Source organism: Ambystoma mexicanum, chromosome 5q (genome assembly GCF_040938575.1).
Source record: "Ambystoma mexicanum isolate Mex_15411 chromosome 5q, UKY_AmexF1_1, whole genome shotgun sequence".
Lineage (NCBI taxonomy): Eukaryota > Metazoa > Chordata > Amphibia > Caudata > Ambystomatidae > Ambystoma > Ambystoma mexicanum.
In genome coordinates, this window is record NC_090933.1 from 679,895,528 (window position 1) to 679,921,355 (window position 25,828).

Consider the following 25,828-nt stretch of genomic DNA (forward strand, 5'->3'; position numbering starts at 1 on the left):
GATACCGGACATATAACTCCTACAACGGAGAAAGCTAAAAGGATTCTTTTTCCAAAACCTAATAAGGACCCCACAGCATGTGGATCTTACCCACCTATCGCCTTGATTAATCTCGATGTCAAAATGTACGCAAAAATCCTTGCCAACAGACTAGTGGATATTCTACCGTCCCTAATCCACCCTGACAAATCCGGGTTTATTAAACATCCACAAACCCATGATAACATCAGAAGGGTACTTGATTGAGAAAATGGCCAAGAAGAAAATATCAGCGCTTTTTCTATCATTAGACGCTGAGAAAGCGTTCAACGGAGTTGAATGATCATTCTTGTTTCAATCTCTAGAGGCAATGGCGGTAGGCCCTCATTTCATGAACATGTTTCGAGTGAACTATAAAGACCCAAAAATAAGGTTATTAATGAATGTCCTGATATCTACTCCAATCACACTACATCGTGGAACGAAATAAGGATGCCCACTATGCCCTCTTTTGTATGCAATACATTTGGAACCCCTTTTAGCTAAAATTTGGCAACCCAACCAAATTAAAGGGATACCATTCGGGGCAGAAAACCATAAAATAATGGCATACATGGATGATATGTTGATTACAGTTACAGATCCGGTAGAATCCCTGGTGGGGGTCACGCGAGAACTGGAGGAATTCGGTAAGGGAGCTGGCTTAAAAATCAATATGACTAAATCCTAAATATTGAATTTATCTCTTACAGCGTCCCAAGTGGCTCAGGTGTCGACAAACACTACATTTGCTTGGGAAAAGGACAACATTAAACTATTAGGAGTGTTCTTAACTAATACGCTGCAGTCAATATATAAAATAAACTTCCCCCCATTCTTGAAGAACTTCGACGTTTACTTTTAAGGTGGGGCCCACTTAGGGTTTCTTGGCTATGGCGGATAAACGCTGTGAAAATGTCAGTACTACCCAAGGTGCTATATTTATTTCAGGCTCTCCCCATACCAGTACCGCAAACGTTCTTTCATGAGTTATAAGGGTTGATATCGAAATTTATTTGGAACAATAAAACCCCACTGATAGCAATGAAAAGATTAATGATCCCAATTATGTTAAGTATTACCAGGCTGCACACTTACGGGTGTTGAGAGACTGGCACTCTTCAGCTACCGAGAAATTATGGGCTCTAATGAAAAGGGCAATCTGCGGTTCTCGTATCGCAGTACTGCTTTGGCTTCCGAAACAAGATCGCCCCATGAGAATGCATGCCAGCCAAATGACTTTCTTGGTCGAAAATATTTGGGATAAGGCAGTAGGACTATACCAAATCACAACATATCCTTCCCCTTTCCCACCAATATTCAACAACCTGCAGTTTAAACCTGGCTTGGAAAAGGGATCCTTTCTTAAATGGAAAGGAACTCAGGATATGTTTCAGGGCACGGACTTCAAATCGTTTGAACAATGTAAAACGGATTTGGGGTTATCGGAAATAGATAGATACCAATACTTTCAGATTAGACATTGGTTGCTGGCTCTCCCCTATAAAGCCGCGGCCCTTAGACCGCTTACTGCATTGGAGATATTTCTGATCTCAAACCCATGGGAGAAAACCCGTATTTCCAATCTCTATCGCCTTTTACAAGAGGAGTTTCAAGAAGGCAGCCTGAGGTATGTTCAGAACTGGCAGCAGACACCGGGAGCATCGATATCTGCTGAGCAATGGCAGACATTATTGAGGGATATTCCTAAGCTAACACGCTCCCTACAGATCAGAGAATTAAGGTAAAAAGCAATAATACAGTGGCATTACACCCCACATAAGCTACATAAAATTAAACTGATTAGCACCGACAAATGCTGGAGGGAATCCAATGGCAAAGGTGACTGGTTACATATATGGTTGGAATGTCCCAAATTGGCTAATTACTGGGGAACCATTAATAAATATATTCAGCGAATGTTTGGAAGGCTGCGGCAGGCTCACATAAAGGATATCCTGTTGGGAATTGCAACCTCTGAGGAAAGAAAATGGCCAAAACATAAACCAAAAGCATAATTATCCTACAGGTTACGGCTTTAGTGTTAATCGCCCAACACTGAAAAGATAAAGATCCTCCACACGTTCATGACTGGTTTGTGAAGGTATGTAATTTTGTTGCCTTGAAATTTCTGACTTATTCCACTCAGGGGGCGCAAGTGGCTTCCTCGAAAGAATGGAAAATGGTACTGCAGTTTCTACTGGACGATTACAATGTTGCACTTTGTCCACACAAACTACGGATTCTAGGCATTGCATAGACTTTGACTTTCTTTTTCTTTGGATATTTCTCGATCGCGGCTGGGGTGGGGGGTGCTGAGGGTTAGGGGTGGGACTTAAGTCTGATGGTGGGGTGGAGAAAATGTGTTCTGTTTATACAATTTGAAATGCCAATAAAAAAAGAAAAAGAAAAATGTAGATACTTGCAACTTCCAACAAGATGCATGGAAATGCTAATGGAGTCCAGAAAAGCCAACACTACACACTGTTATTTCAATAATTTGAAAGGTTTTTGTGATATGGCCCACCCAAGAGTCAATCCTATTGACTGCTGAACATCTGCAGATATTGCAATATACTTGTTACACTTTAGACTCTGGTCTGTTTTTAACTGCCTTAAGGTGCATCTGTCCGCAATATATCCTGGTGGAAAGTTCCAGTAGTCAAAGCATTAATTGAAGGAATAACACATATTCACCCCTCCAAGGTGCACACCCACCACCTGGGAGGGACCTCAGCACTGTTCTGCAAAGGCTCATGGGGGCAAATCCCTTCGAGTCTATGCATTAGGCAACATAAAAAGAACTTGCAAGCAAGGTTGCTTTTCTAATAGCAGTTACATCAATTAGAAGAGTAAGTGTTTCTGTTAAAGAACCTTTTGTTCCCATTCACAAGTACAAGGTGTTTTTAAGAACTCACCCTCACTTTTTTTTAAAATGCATTACAAAATTACATGTCAACCAATACATCGAACTACCTACTTTCTGTTCCTATCCTCCGAGTAGGATAGAAAGCGCTTTACACACATTGGATGTACAGAGAGCGATAATGTTCTACCTTTAATAAAACAAAAAAAATGTAGCGAATATAAGGCAGTTCTTTTGTCCTTTGTTGTGTATCTATAGGGGGGTCTGTAACCAAGCCCACTATTTCTAGATGGCTAGTCTGATGTATATAGCTATGTTACTAGTTAGTTCATAAAACATTACCATTCACACCAATTGCCCATTTCACATAAGGAACTGGCCAACACTGGCTTTTATTGCTAATCACCTCTTTGTTTTGCATTGTCACCCGGAGTGGGATGGGTATGCCCAGACGTGTGTGCCGTACCGGATGTGCCTAGAGACCCAACCTACTCCTCACTGATGACACCCAATGAGGCCGAAACATGGCTGGGGATGCTTGTGGTCTCGTGCAGAAGGGAAGTGACCTAGCAGTTCGGTCTGGACTGCCACTTTGGGGGTTAGACCAAGCCTGATTTACGTAAGGTCTTTCCCCTTTCAGTAATGACTGGCAGGTGAAGAACGATGGTCTGGAGGGTTGGCTAGAGCAATTGCCAGAGGTTTAAGATTCATTCTAAACCTTCCATCCATCACCTCTTTGTTTTGCATTTTAATGTACCACTAGAAGAAATGTGCAAGATTGCACTTAGTTCAGTCCACCAGCACTATTGTGCCGACACACAAGCAAAAGCAGAGTTGCAGGTACGGCAGGCGGTTCCTAAACATGTATTCTCTAATTTTTGTTTAACTTTTTGCAGTCCTTTTCGGCTTTTACTTCCTCTTTTGGTGAATTCTAAGTAAAAATAATAAACTGTTGTTTGCCTGGATGCTGCACCCTTAAGTGAGTATTGCGGCTGCTGCAATATTTATTCAAATTTTCTTTTTGGAAAACACTTATGTGGAATGCGTTTCAGGCAAAATAATAAATCCGTCACACCAGCAAGTTCACTTTTTAAGTAATATTTATTTTTTGCATTAGTAGCATGCAATATCCTTTTTTCCAAACATTAATTCACAAACTGATCGTTTTTTTGCCTCTCAACACGTGTTTCCCCACGTCTTATGCTCGTGGTTCATCAGGAGAGATGCTAAGTTCCTTATTGAGTAAACATATCTCTGATTATTAATTCCTCTTTCGTTTTGTCTCTCTCATTTTTATGAGTTCTTTTATTAGTAAATTTCTTTTATTTTTACTTGGTACGATTGCCTTCAGTCCGCCATAGTCCGTGCGTGTATTCTCTAATGTACCTGCTGTTCACCCATCATCGCCTTATTCAGATACTGCTTTCTAATGTATGCATAGCACCTGAACCTAAGCAGATTCTCAAGCCCCATTCCCAGCAATCAGCTTTCTGTGTGCCTAGAGTCACATGTGCCCACGCAGCCTCCCTGTAACTGAGCAACAGGTCATTACAAAATATCAGCTACCTCTCAGCTACGTGCAAAACAAACAGGGGAGCAACTTTGCTGAAATTGTTGGGGGGGGACATGACATCTGAAGAAAAGGTGCCCCAGCCAAATGAATGGGGACAAAATGGTGTGCCATGAAAGTTGGGGGGGACAAACACCTCTGTCCCCCCCTAAAATGATGTCCATGATAACAAAATTAGTCAGGGCAAGACATTGACGTGTGAGGAATTGTGGGTCTCTGTACACATAGGACGGGGACAGTGTGACAGGAATGCCCCTGATGACGCCCTGTTTTTTAATTTGAAAAATTGTGTAATCTTCTGAGCCAACCACTAGATGGTGGACTATGCATAGCATGTGATTCTAAGCAAATTAAAAACCACAGAAAGGCATTTACTGAGTAAGTAATATTTGTCATATTGAGCAAACATGATTTTGGCTGTGGGAAGCTTCCTCGGTTTGAAATGGGTGCATTGGTGTTTGTCAACTTGGTCGGTGGAGAAAGACTTTCCCCTCTAGTAAAGTCTGAATACCTGTTTACCATTTGTAATGTCAATGGAAACTGTTGTATCTATTGAGCATGAAATATATGATCCATTCATTAACTGATGTCAAAACCGATCTGGAGACTATGTAGGATGGATGGCGTTAATTAAGCTTAAATGGACGTGAGCTGCATAGGTGTACCTGTTTATGCTTGCTTTCCAGATGGATGTGGTTAATTGTTATAACACAATGTATTCCTAATTTAAAAGGAAATATGGAGCTGGAGACAGGAGTAGAGTGGATGGTGGCGTTGCAGGCAAGGCCCTGGGCAGTTTATATGGGTAAACATAAGGGCAAATAGAATGTGGATTTCCATGGTTACTTTCAAAGGTTTCCACCACTGCTTACCCATATAACATGTCTTTCTATAGACAAAAAGAGAAACCAACCTCATCCAAAGTGAACTCGTAACAAGACATTATACTGCGTGTATGTAAATAATGGAACAGCTTCAATATGTGTAGGTATGTCTTTTCCTTATTCCCTCTAAAAATAGTTAACATGTATTTACCACTCATTGAAAGGGATGTTATTGCTGCTGCACTCTTCATCAGCCCACACCATATACCCCAGTTCATTTATACCTTGAATACACTGTTTAATATTAAAATATGCAATAATTGTATTAAGAGCTTTTTCTTTGGGTAGTTTAATTTATTTGCAGAAACAATGATTGTACTCTTGCTTTAGAACTCAGGTTTCTATTAACTTTATTGACTTTGTGGGCAGTGTGTCTGTTTTTGGATCTTTCCAGCTATGAATGGGCAAACTTGAAAATGGAAAATAACTTAATCTGCCCATGTGAATTTATTTTGAGACTCCTGCAGCGTTATATAGATCCGCATGGGCAGTAGGCACATTTTTTCAGGGATATTCCTTCCTCAGCTGAAATTCTGAGTTTGAGGCTGCACTGTGCTGATGTTACCAAATACCACGAATATATAAAATGCCATATATATGGGAATTTACTAAGGTTATCATGGCATCATTGGGGCATCCTAGGATGCAGTTGGTATGCTGGCACTGCTTGTAAGCCTAGTTCGCATGATACATGGTGTCATTATAAGGGTGTTCAAGGGTGAAGTTTACAAAGTCAATATGTATTGGCTTTGCCAGTGCTTGTTTTTGGGGCTACCCATTTTTTAAAACCTATTGTTATATATTAGCAATAAAGGAACATGTTGAGAAGAGTGGATATTCGAGGTGTAAAAAGGGCTGATGCAAAAATGTAATTGTCCTGTATTCAAATCATATCTAAGGGTGTTTGATAAAGCTCATCCTTCAGGATTAGTAACAATATGTATATCATCTCTGTAAAATATGTTAACCTTGCCACATAATCTGTATAGGAAATTTCAAAATGTAGTGATGATTTGTTATAAATTCCTGTTGCTTGGCTTCCTGGAATTCCTCCACCTCACTGAAAATTGTGCATCTTTCCCTCCACCCCAGATGGAAAAGCTTATCTCTATTATTAGTTGAAAGACATTGTCATATTAAACAACCTTGTGCCAGGCCATACATACATTTGTACACAAGTTCTGCGTGAAGAGACTCGTTATGCAGAGAAAGTCCTCACATTCTGGCAAGTTATTCCTACTCTTTTACTTACTTCAAATCAACTGATCCATATGCTGCTCCTGGCCTCTAATGCAGCCCATCCTCCAAATGCCACACACAGCATGCTCATTGCCCCTCACTGCTGCTATCATTATTCACACTCTGCCTCTTTTATTATTTTCGTTCTTCTAGCCCCAGATTTTCAGTTCCTTGGGTTGCTGTTTCAGATTGTCCTGCCTGCTCTCTGGAACATATGGAGAATATGCCACCGCCTGCTGGAGTGATTTCCACATCTCTCCTCCCACCTCTTCATTTGTAGCACTGCTCCTCTTATCAGAAGTTCCTTTGTTGGAACATATTTTCATGTATGGTGGCAAGTTAATACCAACAATTCCTCCAGCAGCAATCCAGGAAGGCTCTCTGGACTTCCCAAATCATGTTAACCCATTGCAAACACCATCTATGTATTAACCTCAGTTTGTCCACAAGAGTATGTGCTCCCCAAGGCGCTCTCCCACACACAAGTGCTCCTTCCTCTGCCTCTAGGCTCAGTCAGACCTGGCAGAGAAAGATTGTATTTATGTATTGTTGACTCCATCCTAGACATCCTCAAAAATCACAGCCCTCACCATTCCATGCTCTTTATCTGTTTTACGTGACAGTGTATTTAAAATGGATGTTATTGGCGTTTAGGTAGTTTTCCCTTGCCCTAATTACTTTATTTATAATAGAGACAATAATTTTGAAGTGGTCAGGTGTTTTGCCTCATCACGTCTTGTCTAGAGAAGTCATTTTTTTGTTGCTCTCAAATCCTTGTAGTTGTATGGAAAATCATTATCTTCACATTGTATATGATACTTTGTTTTAAGGTTATGTGTCAACATACAGAGCAATTGGTAACTTACATTGTTTCATCTTGTTTACAGTTGTTTTTTCATTTGCAAAGGGAACGTACCTTTGCTGAACCAAGAGCACGATTTTACGCCGCGGAAATAGCCAGTGCTTTGGGCTATTTGCACTCTATTGAAATTGTATACAGGTAACTTTATCATGTTTCTACACAAAAATACCAGAGGTAGATGATTATTTGTCACCTTTCTTGCTGTATTTCGTTCTAAGTAGTCTTGATGTTTGTGTTTCTTCTTCAGAGATCTGAAACCAGAGAACATTCTTTTAGACTCGCAGGTAAATATGAACTATAACACTGTTGCACATTTCAATATAACAATGCACAGAGAGTTGGTGTTAAAATATTGTGTGCCCGCCGGGGCGGACTGTGAAGGGGGGGGGGGCGAGGGGCAATTGCCCATCCGGCTGTTTGGGCTGTTCAGGAGAAGGGTGTGGGTCTCCAGCGAGCATGGGGCAGTAGAAGTTGCAGTGGAAGTCAGGAAAGCAGTGCGACCCGCAAAGCAAGTGTTTCAGAAGGCAGTGATTGAAGCACACCGTTGTGCATGCCTTGCTGGTAAGAGTAACTAGCTCCTTTGCTACTCGCGTTAGGTTCTGAGCGAGTAGAAGTTGATTGGGGTATTAAGTCAACTGAACAATGGAATTGTAACATCTGCGTATAAAGTAAAAAGCTTCTTGCTCACGCAAGAGGTTAATGCTACAAACACCCATGGTTCCATTATTCCAAGACTATTTCTGTTCAGAGAGTGCTTGCGTGTCCCTGATTAAGGAGAAGGAACGCAGATGTGACCATTTCAGAACGTTTAATGTTGAAGATTCAAGAGTTACTATCTTTATTGCAGGAAAACTACATTAAAGAGGTGGTTGCGTCTGCCTTATTGTGATTCCCCAAGGAGGCCTGAAATCTACCCTTTTATTCTATGGGAATAAAATTACACATCGACCTTTAAAGCTTGAAAAATACATCACAGATGGGTCGTGTGTGCTTAATTGTAGTTTTTACTTAAAGACTTAATCTTATACTTTGTGTAAAAGTAACATACCTTACATTAACCGATTGAAGAGAGCAAGCATTGCCTAAGGAGGTAACCAATATTACTTGTGAAGCTGACCCTTTCTCAGAGTTACAAAGCAATCCAGCAATACTGTGAAGTTGCTAAGTTATTTGGCCTAAACCAACAGTCTGTCAATATTACCCGAGGCTAAGAGAGTGGCACCCATACTTCTGGGTAATTGTTGGCCTGAATGCTGGCAGAAAGGTGGGGAAGGGGAACTGGCTGCTTGTAAATACTAATTTAAAGCAGACTCAACCTGTAATGCCAAGACTATGGAGGTCAGAGAGAGAGAATTGAGTCTTGAAGGCAAACCCAGGTTGTCATTGTGGCAGTAAGACAAGAAAAGCTAAGAGGCTGCCCCTTTGAAGAAAACTATTTGAAGGAAGAGTGCCTGGCCTACCTGAGAAGTTTGTAGTACTTTACAAATCTATAATGTCTAAGTCTGTCTAAAAGTCTTTTGAAGCTGTGGTAGTAGTCCAAAGTATTGGGAACACAAGCGGTATACCTGGTTGTCAGTAGATGCTACATTGCATTTGTCATAACCAAGGTACAATACTGTACTATGGGACAAAGGTGACTGTTCTCATGGTGAAACAAGTAGAAGTATAATTGTTGAAGCAGAAGCAGTAGTACTCAGATGTCATCCTGACAAATATACCCATAATTTGAATGTTGAAACTACAATTCAAGGGATCCTAACTGTTAAACAAGAACTGTGTAGCGTTGAGGGTGTGGAAATTGCATTTTCTTTTGAACTGTGACAAATCTTCCTGTGGGAGTGACAAAACATTGTGGCCAGGATTACCATTGGGGCTATTTTGCTTGAAGTGGCAAGTGGATAACTTCAACCTAAAGAGGAGATTTGTTGCCAGTGGTACTTTTGTTGACAAACCCATACTTTGACTTTAAAACGTCAAGAACTGAGTTAAGACATTTTCTTTCTGTGGTTTAACAATTTGATGAAGTGACTTTAAAGCCTGGGCAAGGGACATCACCCAGGACACTAGAAGGTGATTTAGGAAATGTGAATACTGTTCATGTCATCTTGAATTGCCATATCAGTTCTTTGTGTTTGTTGTTTAGAGTGAGTGTGTGTTATCCTGTGGTAGTGTATTCCCTTAGCTTCTAGACTAAGCAGGGAATTCAGCAACAGCGTAGGGACAGTGAGGCATTTTGATAAATTTTCTTGAACAATAAAATGGCATATTTTGAAAGATTTTCAAACAGTTGTTCGCCTCGCATTACTGACCACTCACAGTACACTATAACAAATGGAACCAAACACATTAACACAGTCACACAAACTGAAACACACACTCCACCTTATTTGAAAACACACATAAACTTAATGGGCTGCTCTTGCTCCCTCTCCATCATCAGGTCCAACATGTATTACCCTTGCAGTTCCCTCTGATTCCATGAGTTGAAATATGCAGCCGACTTTACAAAAAAGTGCTACTTGGGAGCACAAATAAGCCATGTCCCCTCGCCATATTTCGCTTTGCATTGTCCAAATGCAGAACCCATGGCCACAATTACCAGTAGATCCCCACCACTGCATCTTGCTGTCTCTGGCAGAGGCTGACTGGCAAATCAAGGTAGTCTACAGTCTTAACTGTAAGCCAGGGAATAGTATTGGGCTGGATGTGAAAGGCAATTAAATGATGTGAATGGCAAGAAATTGGTGACTCATCAATATGGGCAAGGGAAGGAGGTGCCTGCAAGGTAAGGGAAGGGTATGAATGAATGGTCAAAGGATGGAGCAAAAGGGGAACAGAAGTCTGAATGGTAATGGTAAGCAACAGGGGGGCACTGAGAAGGTGGTGCAACGGAAGGACACTGGAGGATGATGGGTAAGGAAAATAGGGTAAATGAGACAGAGGTATTAATCTGGAACAGTAGGTCAGCAGGTTGACTTTTGCTGATATCTATGTCTGGCCTGCACGCCACTGCACTCGATTGTGGGACTGGCTTGACACCCTTTCTTTTTTCTGACTAATTGATACATATTTGCTTTTTGAACAAATGTTTCAATTACTACTTCTGTCATATTTTATCAGGTGGCTTTATCATGTGGCTTGGTGCTGTGGAAGTATGTGCAATTGTACAGACTAAGATTATAATTATAGTTAATTTTCATTATGATTATATTCTTAGCCTGTTTCTCAGATGTATTTGCCTCGGGATACGGATGATTAATAGGCTTCCCCCTTGTAGAAACATTGGTGCTTTGAAAACCCGATCTATTTAACAGTGTTCCAGTTTAGCCTTTGAATAACAACTTTGCAGAAAGCATTTTGTAGAGGTGGAGTCAAGTGCCCCCACCCAAAACTCCGCCCCTATGCTGCCTAAATGTTGGGAGCCAGAATGTGAGACAAGAGCAGTACCAGTGAAAATACCAGTACCGGGAAGAATCTTGGAAGTAAGGTACCCATTGAGAAAGCCATATATGCACTCACGACAATAGGATGGCCATTTGAATGAAATCCCGGAAGAACTGAGCAAAAGATAAGATTGGTGACGTCATGTTAAGCAGGACTGACACACCCAGAAGAGATGCAGAGGCGAGAGAACATAAACATTCTATAAAGATCCAAGGAGGAGGTGTTAGAGAGGAGTGTTAGGGAGAATTCTCAGAAATGTGCTAATTCCTCTCTACCTTAGAGACCCCAAGCAACTTTGCTGGATTTTGAGGACTTGGTTTTTTTAACCTGGAGAGAGTGAGACCCTTTTTCCCACTCTCTCATGTTTTTTAATGTGATTTTGAACTGTGTTTTTTTTGGTTGTGGAGTCTGACAAACTCCATAGGCATCATCTTTTATACTGTGTCACACAGCACCTTCAGTACAGTGGCAGAGGGAAGTCTTTCAGATTTCCCAAAGGTGTAAATACCTTTTCTTGGATAAACTACTGTTTCCAAGAGCAGTTAAGTGAAATTGACTTTACTTACATTTGTAACTTTCTAGGCCCAGCACACAATATCTTACAATAGGGTGCTGGAGGGGTTACTTAGTATCCCCTTTTGTCTAGCTTCTCATGTATCATTTTTATGTTACCCTTTCCTTACTGAATAGCTGGTGGCAGTGGTTTACTTTTAACTACCGTGATGTGCATTTACCGCGGGTTGCACTTGCAGCTGCAGTAAAGCACCCAAGGGTGCAATTTTTGTCAAAATGGCCCTGGTCTTCTTTTTTCGCCATTTCTTTGTGGAAAGGTCTTTCTTGAGATTTACTCTGCGTGCCAAACCAGGTTTGGTCCCTTTGTTCGCTTTGCCTTTGGCGGGATTCATGAGTGAAGCCCGCCTCTGGCTCCAGGGTGTCTGGTGGGGGCAGGAAGTGAGGGAAGTGTCCAAAACTCCCTGTACTTAGTCTCCTCGGAGACCCAAATGCACTCTGTGGTGATTGGCCGGCTGACTGTCCGGCAAGGACAGCCACCCTGCTGGGTGACTGACAGCTAGGCTGGAATGAATGGGAGAAACCTGCATAAAAGGCAAGGCTTTTTGGCTTGGAAGGTAGAGTCGACCACTGGACGAAGGAACCGAAGAAGAACTTGAAGAGGACGCCTGCTGCAACTCCTGGACCGTTGGTTTGCCCGGTGAAGCCCTGCTGCTGTGCTGAAACTCCAAATTAGTGTTGACAGAGAACCCCTTGCAAGGACGACTTCTCCCCTTGAGTTGGTGGGGCCAATCAACTCCAAAGTAAGCCACCTGGACATCCTCTCAGAGCTAGTTGATTTTCCTCAGAGTTGCTGCTGGAAACTGAAACGCCAGTCGGTGACTGTCCCATTGCAGTGCAGGAGTCCCCAGAAGTCCTCCCTCTGCCCACGACTCAGGCACAGGAACAGTGATATATGCAGAGCTGCACAGGAACAGAAGTCATCTGCTGAACTTTTCTTCAACCTTAAGGTACTGTAAAGTCTAAGAGAACTTGCCTCTTGTCATGGTACTGCACTTGTTCTGGGTTGGTGAGACTTTTCGTGGTTGCTCTGTAAAGTTGCTGACAGCTTCTTTACCTCACAAGCCTAAACAGCTTGTGGCCCTACTTTGAATTCTTCTATCTACAAAGACTTTTAAAACATTGTGCAAGACTTTGTACCTACCTCTGAGAAGTGCTTCAGTTTCACATATACTTTTGCCCAATTGACTTTGGCTTAGCCTGGCTCCCTGAATGACTCTTCTTCGCTCTGTGAATGTTTTTGGTCTTCCTTCCAGGAAAGGGTAACTAACTTTGCTTTGCGGGGTTTTACAAAAGTACTTACCTGCTTTGAGAAATATTTGTGAGATCTCTTGTGTCATAATAACCTTTCTCTTTGACAAACTTTTAAATCTGATTCTAAATGCAATAGTGATATATTAATGTCCCCAGCACCCTAATTATTGAAGTCACCTGAGGGTGTAAGTAGTGTCTGTGGGCCATCCCAAAAAGGTTACTTACTGATTTAGAAATATTAAGAGTGTATTTTTGAAGCGTATTTGAGTATTACTGTTATATTGCCCCCTTCTGAAGAAGGCTTATTCTAATTGACTGATAAATAAATTGTTTATTCAAGAAACATTGTGTGCAAGCGTTTATTTGAATACTTGTCACTGTGAATCTCTGTGTAACTCCCCCCTACGGCTCACATTGACCCTCTTGACATGAGCCTGGCTGCTCAACACGCTATCAACCTGTGTAGTACAAGCTTATACCAAAGGTTGGATTCCTATTGCCAGGAGGTAAAGGTTGTTGTAGTGCACCCAAAGGGCACTACATACAATCTTGCCTAACACTGAGCAACATTTTGAGCTCGAGATGAAGATGCTCATGCTACAGAAACGATGAAGAAAAGGTCAAGTAATTTTACAATTGTACAGATGCAGTAACGCAGGTAGACAAAATATTCTTAAAGGCTAGCTATGTAGTGAATAGATTGCAGCGATGCACCAAGGTATATGCATACGAATGTAGGGACTATGGATGATTCCACAATGCACTTTAGCAGAGCTGGACCCAGTAAATAAAAAGGCTTTTTCAGTGTGTCGCCATTAGAAATCAGAACTTAATCATGGAGGTGAATTGAAGAGAATTCAAGAGAGGTTCGGCTGGCCCAGCACCAGAAAGTCAAGGCCAATGTTTGGTCGTCGTCGGAGGGAGGACAAGACAGATTATTTCCATCAGGGTTATTCAGCGTCTCGTGAAGATGATAATCCCTAGTCCCATAAGGGGCTTCCCTTCCCAGGTGATCTTCCCGCTGTGCAGTGGCCCCAGGGGGATTATTGTACTGTGGACACACCACCCTGGTTGCCTTGGAAAGGTCTCCCCCTAGAGGAGGAGGGACGACATCCTCAGATTAGTCACAACAGGTACAAACACACGATACAATATCACCCATCATTTTCATTGTTCAAGGTGAGCTAAGTCTGTTACTGTCTGCCACTGACCGCGTTACAATGAAGATCAATTTTGTAATGGCTTTTCTTATGTAAAAATAGATTTTTTTTTTAAAGGCCCTGGTGCGGAAGTAGGGATGGGTGAGAATGTGTCCACATTTCAAGCTAGGGTGTCTTTTGAGGTATGCTTACTGGCTTACTGGCCGTTCAGCCCAAGATCAAACTGCTATTTGAAAAATTATAGAAATATTTTAGTCCTTACTATGGGAGGTGTTTCGCAATTTCTTTGTTCAAATATTGACCAAGTCTTCAAACTCATGTCACAGATTTTTATGGCATTGCTCAAAATCACAGGAATGATGAGTGGACAGATCTGAGTTTGTGGGTCAAGCATCTCACGATCAGCATTTGACCATTCGGAAGGACTGTACTGATTGGTGTCTATATTTCATTCATACCCAGGGATATTTCATTCAGAAGAACTTGAGAGCATACATTTCTAAATGTACACACTGATTCCCAGGGAAAATCAGCTTACATGAGTCAAACATCGGAAGGTTTTTGATGAGCATTATCGAACTACAACATATAAAACGAAGAGGCCTTGATCTAATAGCAATCATATCTAATCGCATGAAGCCAGGCAATGACCTAACTAAACTCTCCTTCAAGTTATTCTTCAGAAGAGTTATCAAGTTAATGCAATCAATTGTACATCGTTTAATAATTTTAGGTAAAGTATTTTATGCCTGCTGTTTTGAATCTTGTATAGCTTCTTGCAAAGAGAGTGGTACAGTAGAATAGAGCTCATGTGATGAAATAAGAGCTCACAAGATGATTACTAAAGCTGAGTAGTTTTCAGAATATAACCGAAGTTGATAAACAAATTACCCTTTGGGGCTTGAATCCACTGCTGAAGATGGTCTTCCAGGTCTGCGGAAAACAAAGAATTTCATTTTTGGATGAATCCAGATCAGATGGTTGGATGCACACAACCGAAGGGGACAAAAAGACATCCTCATTTTAAGGTGAAATGTTGCCAGCGTAAATGAGGATGTGAAATAAATTGTAGGAAGTATGGTTATTGTCTGTGTACAAGAGACATTGAGTACAAGTGACATTGAGTACAAGTAATATTGAACACTCTGGCTTAGTCATAATTGAAATGTTGTCCTGGATTTTAAGAGGTCAACCAAAAGTAGGGTTGGCTATTCTTTTTAAACAGATGGGCCAGACAGGTGGCTAAAATACTATTGTGATCTGAAATCTGTTTTGCATGCTTCCTTGTGAACACATTATTGAACAATATAGGAGGCCCTTTGTACATTTTTAGCTACCCCTCAATGAAAGAAACGGCATGAATTAGATTTAACCCTCATATACGGTGTCTTTCCCTCAAATGTCCATAAGTGTGTATGGCGCATGAATGCAGGGATAGGCAAAGCAAAAGATTTTTTTTTTTATTGTGTTTTGTGTGAGGGGTCCGAAATGTGAGGTGGACACCGTTGTGAAGGGTTTTAATAAGAGGCAATTTTATTAACTAAAAAAAAAAGCGTTTGATAAACGCCTCACTATCCCTACGCCTCACTAGCTCTACCCTAAAGAGGCTTTCCCTGCCTAATGAAAGGAATATGTCCCTCACACTTACACATCCAATAAACATATGAAGGAAATATATGGCAATTCAAAGTATAACAAAACCACAGTTACATCAAACATACACTTAATAACTGTTTCTCCTTGTGACCTGGGTAATGTTCCCTTCCCCAGATTCAAAGCAGGAATTTTGTATCCACAGTTCAAAAAGGGAAAATTCAGTTTTTATTAAGCAGTTCTGGAAAACCCTGTTCTTCTTGCTCCAACAAGTCTCTCAATGGGTCTTCCCAATAGTTCAAACAGAAATAACAAATGTGTGTTTTCTACTGATAGGAAAAAGTTCAACACAACTTCTTCAGAACCAAAATACTTCCACAGTTCCTTAATGGCAACAGAACTAGTTTGTCAGGGTGTTGCAACAATGATTCACAATATAAGGTAGTGTCTTTACCACTTATTCTTCTGCACAGTCTTTAACCAAAACACAATACTTTAATGTCTTCCATCAGTCTGAGGCAGTCTCACTGGAGAGCGAAGTGCTGCTTTATCAGATTTCAGCGTGTTGGTGTTGAAGCACCTTACTGCACCTTTAAATGGCTGAGAAGGCGTTATCTACTTAAATTGCTGGTGGCGCGAAGCGCCGGTGCGAAAGACCGGCAAAGGACAGTCTGAGGCAGTCCGAGGTAGTCCGAGGTAGGACGCGTGACTCAGCGTGCTATCCATTGAAGCTCAGTTGACAACCGGAGTGGGGAAGTCTACATTACACATTCACAGAAAATCAGGAAACTGGTGAGTGGGAGCAGCGTTTGTAAATAGTGGATGTAAACTAGGTCTGCTTTAACCTGATTGCTTCTTGCTCAATCAGGGAAATCTGCCTTTCCCCTTCAGATATTTGTCCGGTGGCCGCCAATATGTTTTCTAAATTACGTAGCGGCAAATTATTCATAATGGAAAGGGGAAGGGAAGGGCAGCACTGAGAGTTCATTAGGAGCATGGTGGGAGGAGGAACGAAAGTCTGGAGTTTTTGGATAACATGGTTCCCTCTGTAAATATGAGTCTGGGTGTGCCCGTTAACATATCCACTTCAAAAAAGGGCTCATATGCAAATCAGCTGACACAGGAAAGAGGGACGACGTGTCAACTGGGTGAGAGGCGGCTCTATTAAACACAATACTAGCACGCTCCCAGAGGCAGGGGGCAGCCTTAAAGTCCAGCAATTGGTGGAACTGCCAATCCTGCGTACTAATGCAGGAAAAGCACGTTACTTTCTGAAGCCCGGAATTAACATCGCCTACTAATAGAACTGGACTTCTTTCTCATTCGATAGACTTCCTGGAGGTGACAGAAGTAACGGGAGGATATGCAGAGACTAATAAAAATGAGGGCGAACAACAAATAAGCATGGCTGACCAAAATGTATTGGATGAATCCTTTAAAAGACTGTGCAATGGGGGGGGTGTTTCTTTCTTATTCTTCTAATTCATTCTTTCCCTCACTGTTGAGGGGTAGAAGAAGTTATGAAGGGGAGGGTGAATATTCAAAAAATCAATTGGTATGATGAACCATGTAATGTGTAAGTGAAGACATATGCTGTAGAAGTTCAATCTATGCCAATTCATCAAAGCTTATTAAAAAAAAAAAAAAAGACTGTGCAATGATATGGAAGGTATTCTGGAACGCCCCTACCGCGCTACAAATAAAGAGAGGAATTTAGCAGCACACTCATTTGTAAGGCCTTTAAGTGATTTAGACCCTCAATTGAGTCCTCCAATGAGTGCAAGACAAGAACAAAATACTTCATGTACCTTACCTGAGGTACAGAGACAAACAATAAATGACTATTTTTTTACACCCAAAAATATTTCCTGAGAAGGGACTCCAATATCATACAGCAAATGGACACCTTGGGTCCAGCCTCCAACTCAGGATTGCATTTGGTGCTGGAATCATTACTGTGCCTATATGACAACGTTGAGGGAAATGCCCATAAACTCACTACCCTGGAGCAGGGACTGAATAAGCTGTTGAAATACCAGCTGGACCTCTTACCTAACAAGGTATCCTTGTACCCGGAAACTGGAGACACAGAGTTGGAGAGAAATTCAGGAACAACCGCCTGAGTTAAGACAAATTCCCACCCAGGCGAGTTTGTAGGTGGAGACCAGTACTGGATGCTGTGAACCTGAATTTGAGATTCAAGAGTGTGTAGGACCTCCTGAACCACCCGACTCACCCACACCACTTGCTGACTTATGTAAACAGTAGAATGCAGCTTGTATGGTAAAAACGGGGCAAGGAGAGGAGCTGATAGAAAGCACAACATATGTGCAAACAGATACATGTAGCCAAAACCTGGATCAAGATGGTTGGGTAAAAGCTTTTAGAAAAAAAGAGGAAAATGAAAACTCAAAAGAAAGAAACCAAACACTTACTGGCCCCAAAAGTCAACAAGCGGAATAACTCAAGACAATTTTTGGAGGCCCTTATATCAGGAAAACATGCAACTAACGCATCTTTAAAAAAGGTGTCAAAAGGCGTCAAAAGTCAAAGAATGCGCCAAAGAAAAGGCAATTAAAGGGGCTACCAAAAATGGTAGAGGCCCAATCTCCGGCAACATCAGGAAATTATCCCTCTATGCAGGTGATCTGTATAGATGAAAACTCTGAAGCAGAGAAAGGGTCCCTGGAAATCTGTGCACATCAACCGCAGTTGATGTCGAATACGGCAGGTGAATTATATTCTGCTTTGGGCAATTTGCCACCGAATGAAATCATGAGAGGCGAAACTTCAACTGACTGTGACCTAGAAATAGTACAAGGGTCAAGGACAAACATACCTTTCAAGGAACGAAAATGGGATGGAAAACCGAAACTAAGGAAAGTGAAAATCTCTACATGAACAGGGGGCAAATAATCAAAGGCTTCCAGGCTGTGCCCCAGCTCAGAGCACTACGCTCAGATGACATCATAAGAGTGGTCTTCCCGAAAAAGGGTGCAGAGAGGTCGGTCTGCTTCTTTGCCTCGTATTTGATTGCCCAAATGGTCTGGAATAATCGAGAGGCTTTAAAGACTTTGGGCTTTCAGTTGGAGGAACTCGCATCTCAAGAAGCAATTGAGACTTTCCTGAACCCGATCTAACTGACGGAAATGATAACACAACAACCACAGAAAATGGCAGGAGATGAATAGGAGGTAAACAGTACTCTGGAATAGCTGGAAGGTGCTATTCAAATGTTTGAGAGCAATGTCCAACCAACAGCAACTTTGAGCGACCATATATTACAGTAATGACATGAAACATCTGTGGGTTTCATAAACTTAACAGGAAATACCATGACTGCTCTTAGATAATCAAATGTGATATAAGTGCAGGAAACCATGCACGTAGATAGTTCGAAATGGCAGGATACTCAACCTACTGTAAACTGGCAACTCGGGGGAATAAGGGTCATCCTAAAGGAGGGCTGGCGATAGCAGTGGAACAAAGCTGGGACTGTGTACATCAGGAGATTGAACTAACCTTGGACGATCTGATGACCATCAACATCTATATTCCCCAGATGCAAATATATTTGCTGATTGTAGACGTCTATGGTAATCAAGAAAAATCTTCCATCACCGCCATTCATGGCTTTATGGACGCTTTGCTAACAGACTGGCCGGGGAGACACAGAAACTCACACATTGCTGTGGCAGGAGACCTAACTGCAGCTTGTGTGAAAACTAATGTGGGTCAGACTGCGGCCCAAAGGGGCAAAACAAAATCCAAGAGTGATCACTCTGGCTGTCTTTGGAATAACTTCCTGGCGAGCTGGGATCTGTGCCTCTGCATTCCTGCTGAAGAAAACATTGAGGGGTTTTACATTTGGAAGAGGGGAGAGAAAAACTCTTGGATTGATCATATGTATCTTTCTGCAAATTTGGGTAAAATATCTGACCCTCTAACTACAGGAGAATCCTTAGGGAGTGACCACTTTCCCATTAATCTAACTATACTCTTGCCTCTGGGAACTTCTGAACGTGTACCCTCCTTAGCCTTTGCCATAACAGCTTGGGGGGGTTGCTATAAGGTGGAATATAAAAGCATGCAGAACTTTTATGACCATATGGGAAAAAGAACTGTAATCTGTCAGAAGCAGGGGAGAAACTAAATGCTTGTAATTACAATAATAAGCTGCAAACTTGTTTAAAGTCCCTTTCTGCTAAGGGCCAAATCCAGGGGTACACTATTCACCGAAACAGCTATGACACAAGAGTCCAGAAGGTGAAGGCCAACAAGAGATCCTCTATCAGAGCATGCCACAAAGTGACAAATACCCAAACACTCTTTCTGGAAGCAAAGAGAAAAATCATACTAGACTATAAAAGGTCACTCAAATTAATAAGGCGTGAAACGCATATTAAGAGAAACCAGGAGATGATTAAGTCTAATAGGAAGTGATGCGTCTAACTTTTGGTCAATGTTGGGGGGGCATTACGAACAAAAAGCTCCAAATAGCAGGGTATTGTCAGATCAAGGCACAGGTCTGGGAACAATATGTAGGGGAAAAGTATTCTTTGCTAAGAAATAAAGAGGCATATGACCCTGAGGGAAGGGGGCTGCAAACAAAGTATGTCCCTGGGACCTCGATGATGTTCTTTGAGCAATCGGAAAAGCCAAATCCTAAGAGCTCCAGGTCTGGACAACATCCCGCCGATAATAATCAAAAATAATATGGAGTTTTGGGCTACCCCTCTCACATCTCTGGGAACTATTCAAACTTGTTTGCCTTACACATAAGGTCCCAGACACATGGAAACAATCTCTTGTTATCCCCATTTGTAAGAAAGGGGATACACGAAATACAAGGTACTTTAGGCCAATTGCATTATTGGATTCAACTAGTAAAATATTTGGTATATTGTTGTTAAACGAATTAAAAGCCCAGATTACCAAATCTGAATTCCAAGTCGGCTTCCGTGCTGGGATCGGTACCTCTCTAAATGCTTTTGCTATGGCCCACATCTGGGCAGCTGTAAAGGAGAAAACAGTAGGCACTATCTACATGGCATCTGTTGACATGTCAAATGCGTTTGATACTGTCAGTAGAGGGCAGTTGTGAACCAAGCTTTTGGAGGCAGGCGTTCCAGCCAATTTGGTACAACTGCTGGCACTGTTACACACTGATAACCCGGTGAGAGTAAGATTGGACAGGGAGGGGGCAATGACAGCTCCTATCACGACATTTGTTCGGCTGAGGCAGGGATGTGTTGTAGCCCTCACTCTGTACAACCTCTACAGCGCAGACATGGGAAAGATATGGGAGGGTGGTCTCACAAATCCAGTCAGGCTGAGCACAGTGTCCCTTGACTGGATAGCAGACAATATAGTGCTCTTTGACCTTACTCCAATTGATTTGCAGCGGAAACTCACAATGTGCCGCCCTTATGCAGTAGAAAACAACTTAAAAGTAAATGGTCAAAAATCGAGAGTCCTAATCTTCTCCACAAAGCGAAGTTCGAAACCCTGACCTGGCGGGTGAGAGAAGAACGACTTGAGTGTAAACTCCCTGACCTATTTGGGGTATGAGGTCTTACATACCGCCTCGAAACAATGTGGAATTCATTCGGCATATTAATGCAAAATACAGCCCGCTATTAGTAAAAATGAGACGGGTATATGCCCATGTATGCCACACTTCCCTGAAACCCTTAATCCAGTTCTACTTGATGCAACTGGAACCTACCACACTTTATGGATTAGACATTAATTTAAACAAACTGGGGTATAAACTAAATACGACTCAGGGGATGCATTGGAAAAACACAGTAGGTCTTGCAAATTCTGTACTAAACTCAGTGCTAACACACGAGTTTGGGCTTGTGTCCTTGGCCACTAAAGTGAAATGGAGGAAGTTGTCAGACTATGCTAAACTGTTAAATCCGCCCCCTCAATCATTGTATGAAGGATGGGGAAAAGATCAAATGCGTACATCAGGTCTGACAATTACCAAATTAAAGGAACACATGAATGACCTCTTGGTTGAGGTAGGTTCCTCTAACAAAGAGCTGACTATAAATCTCTCAAGGGTGAAAAAGAAATGATTCCAATATGATTGGGCAATTACCAACAATGAGTTGGCTATTTACACTGTCTAAAAGGAATATGCAAAGTTTAGCAATAAAAGGGAACAGCTGTCAAAATACTTACTCATCTTTCCATGTCCAAAAAAGCAGAGTTTGTATCTCCGCTTCCTATTAAACCAGCTGCCGACTTTGGAGAGAGTGGGTGGACGGACGCGGAAGGTAATATGAATTGTAGGCTCTGTGGTAAGAGTGACATGAGAGAAACCACGAAACATCTGGTGATGGGTTGCACAGCCTTGAAGGAAGACAGAGAGAAATACCTAGACACTGCCATAGGCAATTAAGATTTCTGGAGTAACTTGATGGGTGGTGACCTACATAGTCTGATCTTGGCATTATGTGGTCTGCTCTCCATAATACTGAAAAAGTTAACTGTTAAAACCTGGTGAAGATGTGTTGAAACCGAAAGAGCCCAAAGCAGACTTTTAATAATGTGATGAACTTGAATTTGTTAACTTTGATGAATTTTACTATGCATTTTATTTTGTATTCTCTTTTGGATACTTTGTTTTTCTTTTTCTTATTTGTAGCTTGAATTTGTTTCTTCTTTGTGAAAGGTTTTTTATTGCTTTCCTTGTGGGAACTAAAACGCAATAAAAAAAAATATATATCTTCCACCTGGTCCACTCACCTGCCAGGTCTAGGACTACAAGGTCCCTTTCCCTGGTATACTCGCCTGCCAGGACCGTACACCTCTAATTCTACTGGAAGTACTTCTGTGGTAAATTTCATTTGGCAATAACTTAACAAATTCTTTTGACTTTCAACAACTTCAGTAATAACTTTGGAAAGTCTTTAAGCTTTCACCAACTTCAGAGATAAACACTTCTATAAACATGAACCAGATTGATGCTGTTTATGCCATTTGTATTGCAGACTATGCTTCTCTCCTCCTGAGTGCTGCCTCACTTGTCTCCCCGGTCTTATATCAACCAAATGCTGATAACAGCTTTTTATCACCCCTGCTCTTCTTCGGTCTGGCCAATGCTTGTCTAGGCCTTTCTCAAGTATTGCTGCTTCCTCTTGGTGACAGTAGAATCTACAATCGTTCTTCTTAACTGCCCTATTTGGGTTGGGGCAATATTGGTTGCTGTTAAGGGATTTTCCTATTGCCTTCTTTTGGCTTTGGCAATGGTGGTTTTTTATCATCTTCACAATTACAATTGCGCCCAATGTTCTTATTCTGCCACCTTAGCTGATGAGCCTTGATTTGGTATGCAAAGTTAGGCTCAATCCTCCACTTGTGCCTCTTAACATTAGTTCAGTATTCAAAATTGGAAGCACAGGCCAGCGGGCGATCACAAAGTGTCCGGGTCCCATTCGAACAAGTGACCTCAAAGGGTGCTGCATACGCACCTGCTGCCTTCGTGCCTTCTGCTGTCTATGCTTCACACTCACAGGTAAGCCGCTTTCTCCTGCTCACAGCAGTCTGCGCTGGTCAGGGAAAGAGCGGTCCTTGCTCCAGAAGTGCTCCAGTGCTCGCCTGCCACCGGAGCACACTTTACTTTGGGGAAAGCCTTCAGAATTAATGCTTCCCGTCACGCAGCCTCTGCAGACACAGTGCGTTAGGGCAGACACCTTCACAAAACCGGCATCCGCTTTCCAGTATGTGGTGGCTCTGGCATCTCTGCTGCCCCTCAATCACGGCTGCTACTGCAATGTGGAGTCACGAACACTACTCCAACCTCTGCTCCTTTTGCTACTAATTGTGCAACACAACTAATGGCCTGCACCTGAGGAGCTTTTTATACCCCTAAATCTCTTTCAGGTGTGCGTCATTGAAATCATTAGATGTACCTTGCAGCCTAATGCCTCCAGATCCCTCTTCCTCGTCCCAGTACTTTGGGCATTGTGGGACTTGAGGTCCCCAAGGTTACAATTAGCTTTTTCTTTTACAATCTCCATTTTACAATAAGCCATTAATAATGTAAGGTCTCTGGGAAAGTTTGTAAGGGTATTATCCCATTCCTCCTGACCTGTCCTCCCCCTTCCCCCGCCCCTCATGTGATCCTCCAGCAGAACACCCCAAGGGTCAGGATCAGGCAGCGTCTGCCTTTCCTTGCCCACATGGGCAGTATCCCAGGCCAGGACTTCTGGAGGAATCACCTCTGATTCATCACATTTGGTACAGATCATTTATTTATTTTGTATTTATTGATCTATTTCTAACGCGCCGTAGCCATCCCTACACAAATTTTAATAAGATATTACAAAAGATCATAATACAAACCAATATTACAATACATAAAACAAAATCCATTAATTCATTCCAATAAAAAAATCTCACACATCTCATACCATACTTAAAACACTAATTTCTAACATACAATAAACTATTCTGCCAAATCTAAAATTAAAAAAAGGAGAAAGAGAAGGCACATTTCTTTAATTTCCTTCATGAATCATTTCCACATATTTGTTGTAGAAATTCATTCTCTTGTTTCTCAACCAATTTCAATTTAGTAAAAATTATAATAAAAAATCTCACCAACGTACTAAGAACACATGTACCCCATTCATTAATCTGTTCCAAAGATTGGTTGTCATAACACTGGAGTGCACAAACTGACCCAGAAATTCAGTTCTCATAACTGCTGATGACTTGCATTGCATTAAAACATGAAACAGAGTCTCTATACAATTTGTTTTACAGAATCTGCAAGTTCTTCACTCTCGCAGAATATTCCATCTCGGGCCAATTACATATAATGTTGGGAGACAATTTATTCGAAATCTCATATACCAAGTTCTAAATGTATAAGATGGAAATTTAATTAGGTATAATTTGGTGTTGGGCAAGGTAATATTCCAAAGAGAGCTATTTCTATATAGTTTCAATCGTAGTAAATCATCACTGTCATCACTGTCTGCAATTGTATCCCACATTCTGATTTTATTTTTCACAACCCATTGGGAGTCATTGTCATTTAAATCCATAACCTGCACACGTTTCCCGCAACATTTACTGAAATTCCAAAGGTAAGAGTTGGAATGCTCTCATCACTTAACCCAAAATAAAGCCTAAGGTAGGATTTTCTATTGTCCTCGTTTTCCTATATACATTTTTTAGGACCACCATGATTGCAACCCAAGCTCAAGCCATATACATACGCGTCGTCCTTTTTTGGTTCCCTTTCCTGATGCATTTATATTAATAAAGAAAACGTGCTGCCAGGAAATACCGAGGTGTCTTTTCCACTTAATTGCCGCAAGGATATTTTTTTTCCTGTTGCAGCTGCTCTCTGGAGTGCATTCCACTTGCTGCCTTTCCTTTGAAAAGCTTAATTTCATATATATATATATATATATATTTTTTTTTTTAATATGTTTATTGAGTTTAGAATTCAACAGAATCCACAACAATGTACTATTCTGTTCCCCCCCGGTCCTGCCCACCCCCCACCTGTCCCCCTCCACATCTCTATTTTTGCTTTGTCCTCCCTGTGAGAAACCTGAATGTGTCTCCCTAACTAGTCCCCAGGGATCTGTCATCCTAGTGTCCATTGGTATAGGATCCAGTTCCTGGGGGTGGACCAGTGAGGGAAGATCACATGGAGGGGGGGTTCCTCGGGTAGTGCAAGTGGGACACCGACGGGTGAGACGTGGTATTCGCTCTTCTTCCAACACCGTTTCCCCATCCTACTACATAGGATATTCCGAAACACTGACTTCCCCTTTTTCCACACAAACACTTCTGCAAACCACGAAAGACAACAGACTAACACCAGAGCCGTTTACCTGACATGTCCCAATACAAGGATAAGGCAAAATCAGGCAAGGTGGTCCGCAAGACGACTCAGCTATCCCAAGTACGGCCGTACAAGAGGAGGAGAATGGCAGCGAGAACCGAAAGGGTGACAAGGAGAGAAGCGCTCTTGCCCTTTCCGACCAAAGCCCGCAAAGCCTCTGTGGAAGGAATCCTAAAACCGTGAACAATAGCCAGCGTATGTTGCAACAGATGTGAACGGTACACAGGGCCCTCCTCCTCTGATAACCAAGCCAGGGAGAGACGCTTGCCACCGTGGTACTGGCCTTGACTCCAGGGACAAGAAAAGCCAAGCGGTTCATCACAGCAGGTGAGTCGAGGGGAGATCCAATAAGAAACCGAACTGTGTTGAACAAAAGTAGCAAACGGGTTATTGAAGAAAAGTACTAAACCGTTATTATGAGAGGGGGAAACCAGCTGTAGAGGATTACGGCCCCACGTGGGTGCTCACTCGAGAAACTATGGGCGATTACC

The 25,828-nt window shown here is 41.9% G+C and overlaps 1 protein-coding gene across 4 annotated transcripts in view; it reads left to right on the plus strand.

Moving 5' to 3' along the window:
* The window catches only part of SGK3 (serum/glucocorticoid regulated kinase family member 3), a 1,805,260-nt gene that overhangs the window by 1,184,543 nt on the left and 594,889 nt on the right, over positions 1-25,828 (plus strand). For all 4 annotated transcript variants that reach the window (XM_069621138.1, XM_069621137.1, XM_069621136.1 and 1 more), the window contains 2 exons: positions 7,465-7,577; positions 7,687-7,723. In XM_069621138.1, the coding sequence (XP_069477239.1) occupies positions 7,465-7,577; positions 7,687-7,723 (150 nt within the window). The remainder of the gene's footprint in view (positions 1-7,464; positions 7,578-7,686; positions 7,724-25,828) is intronic.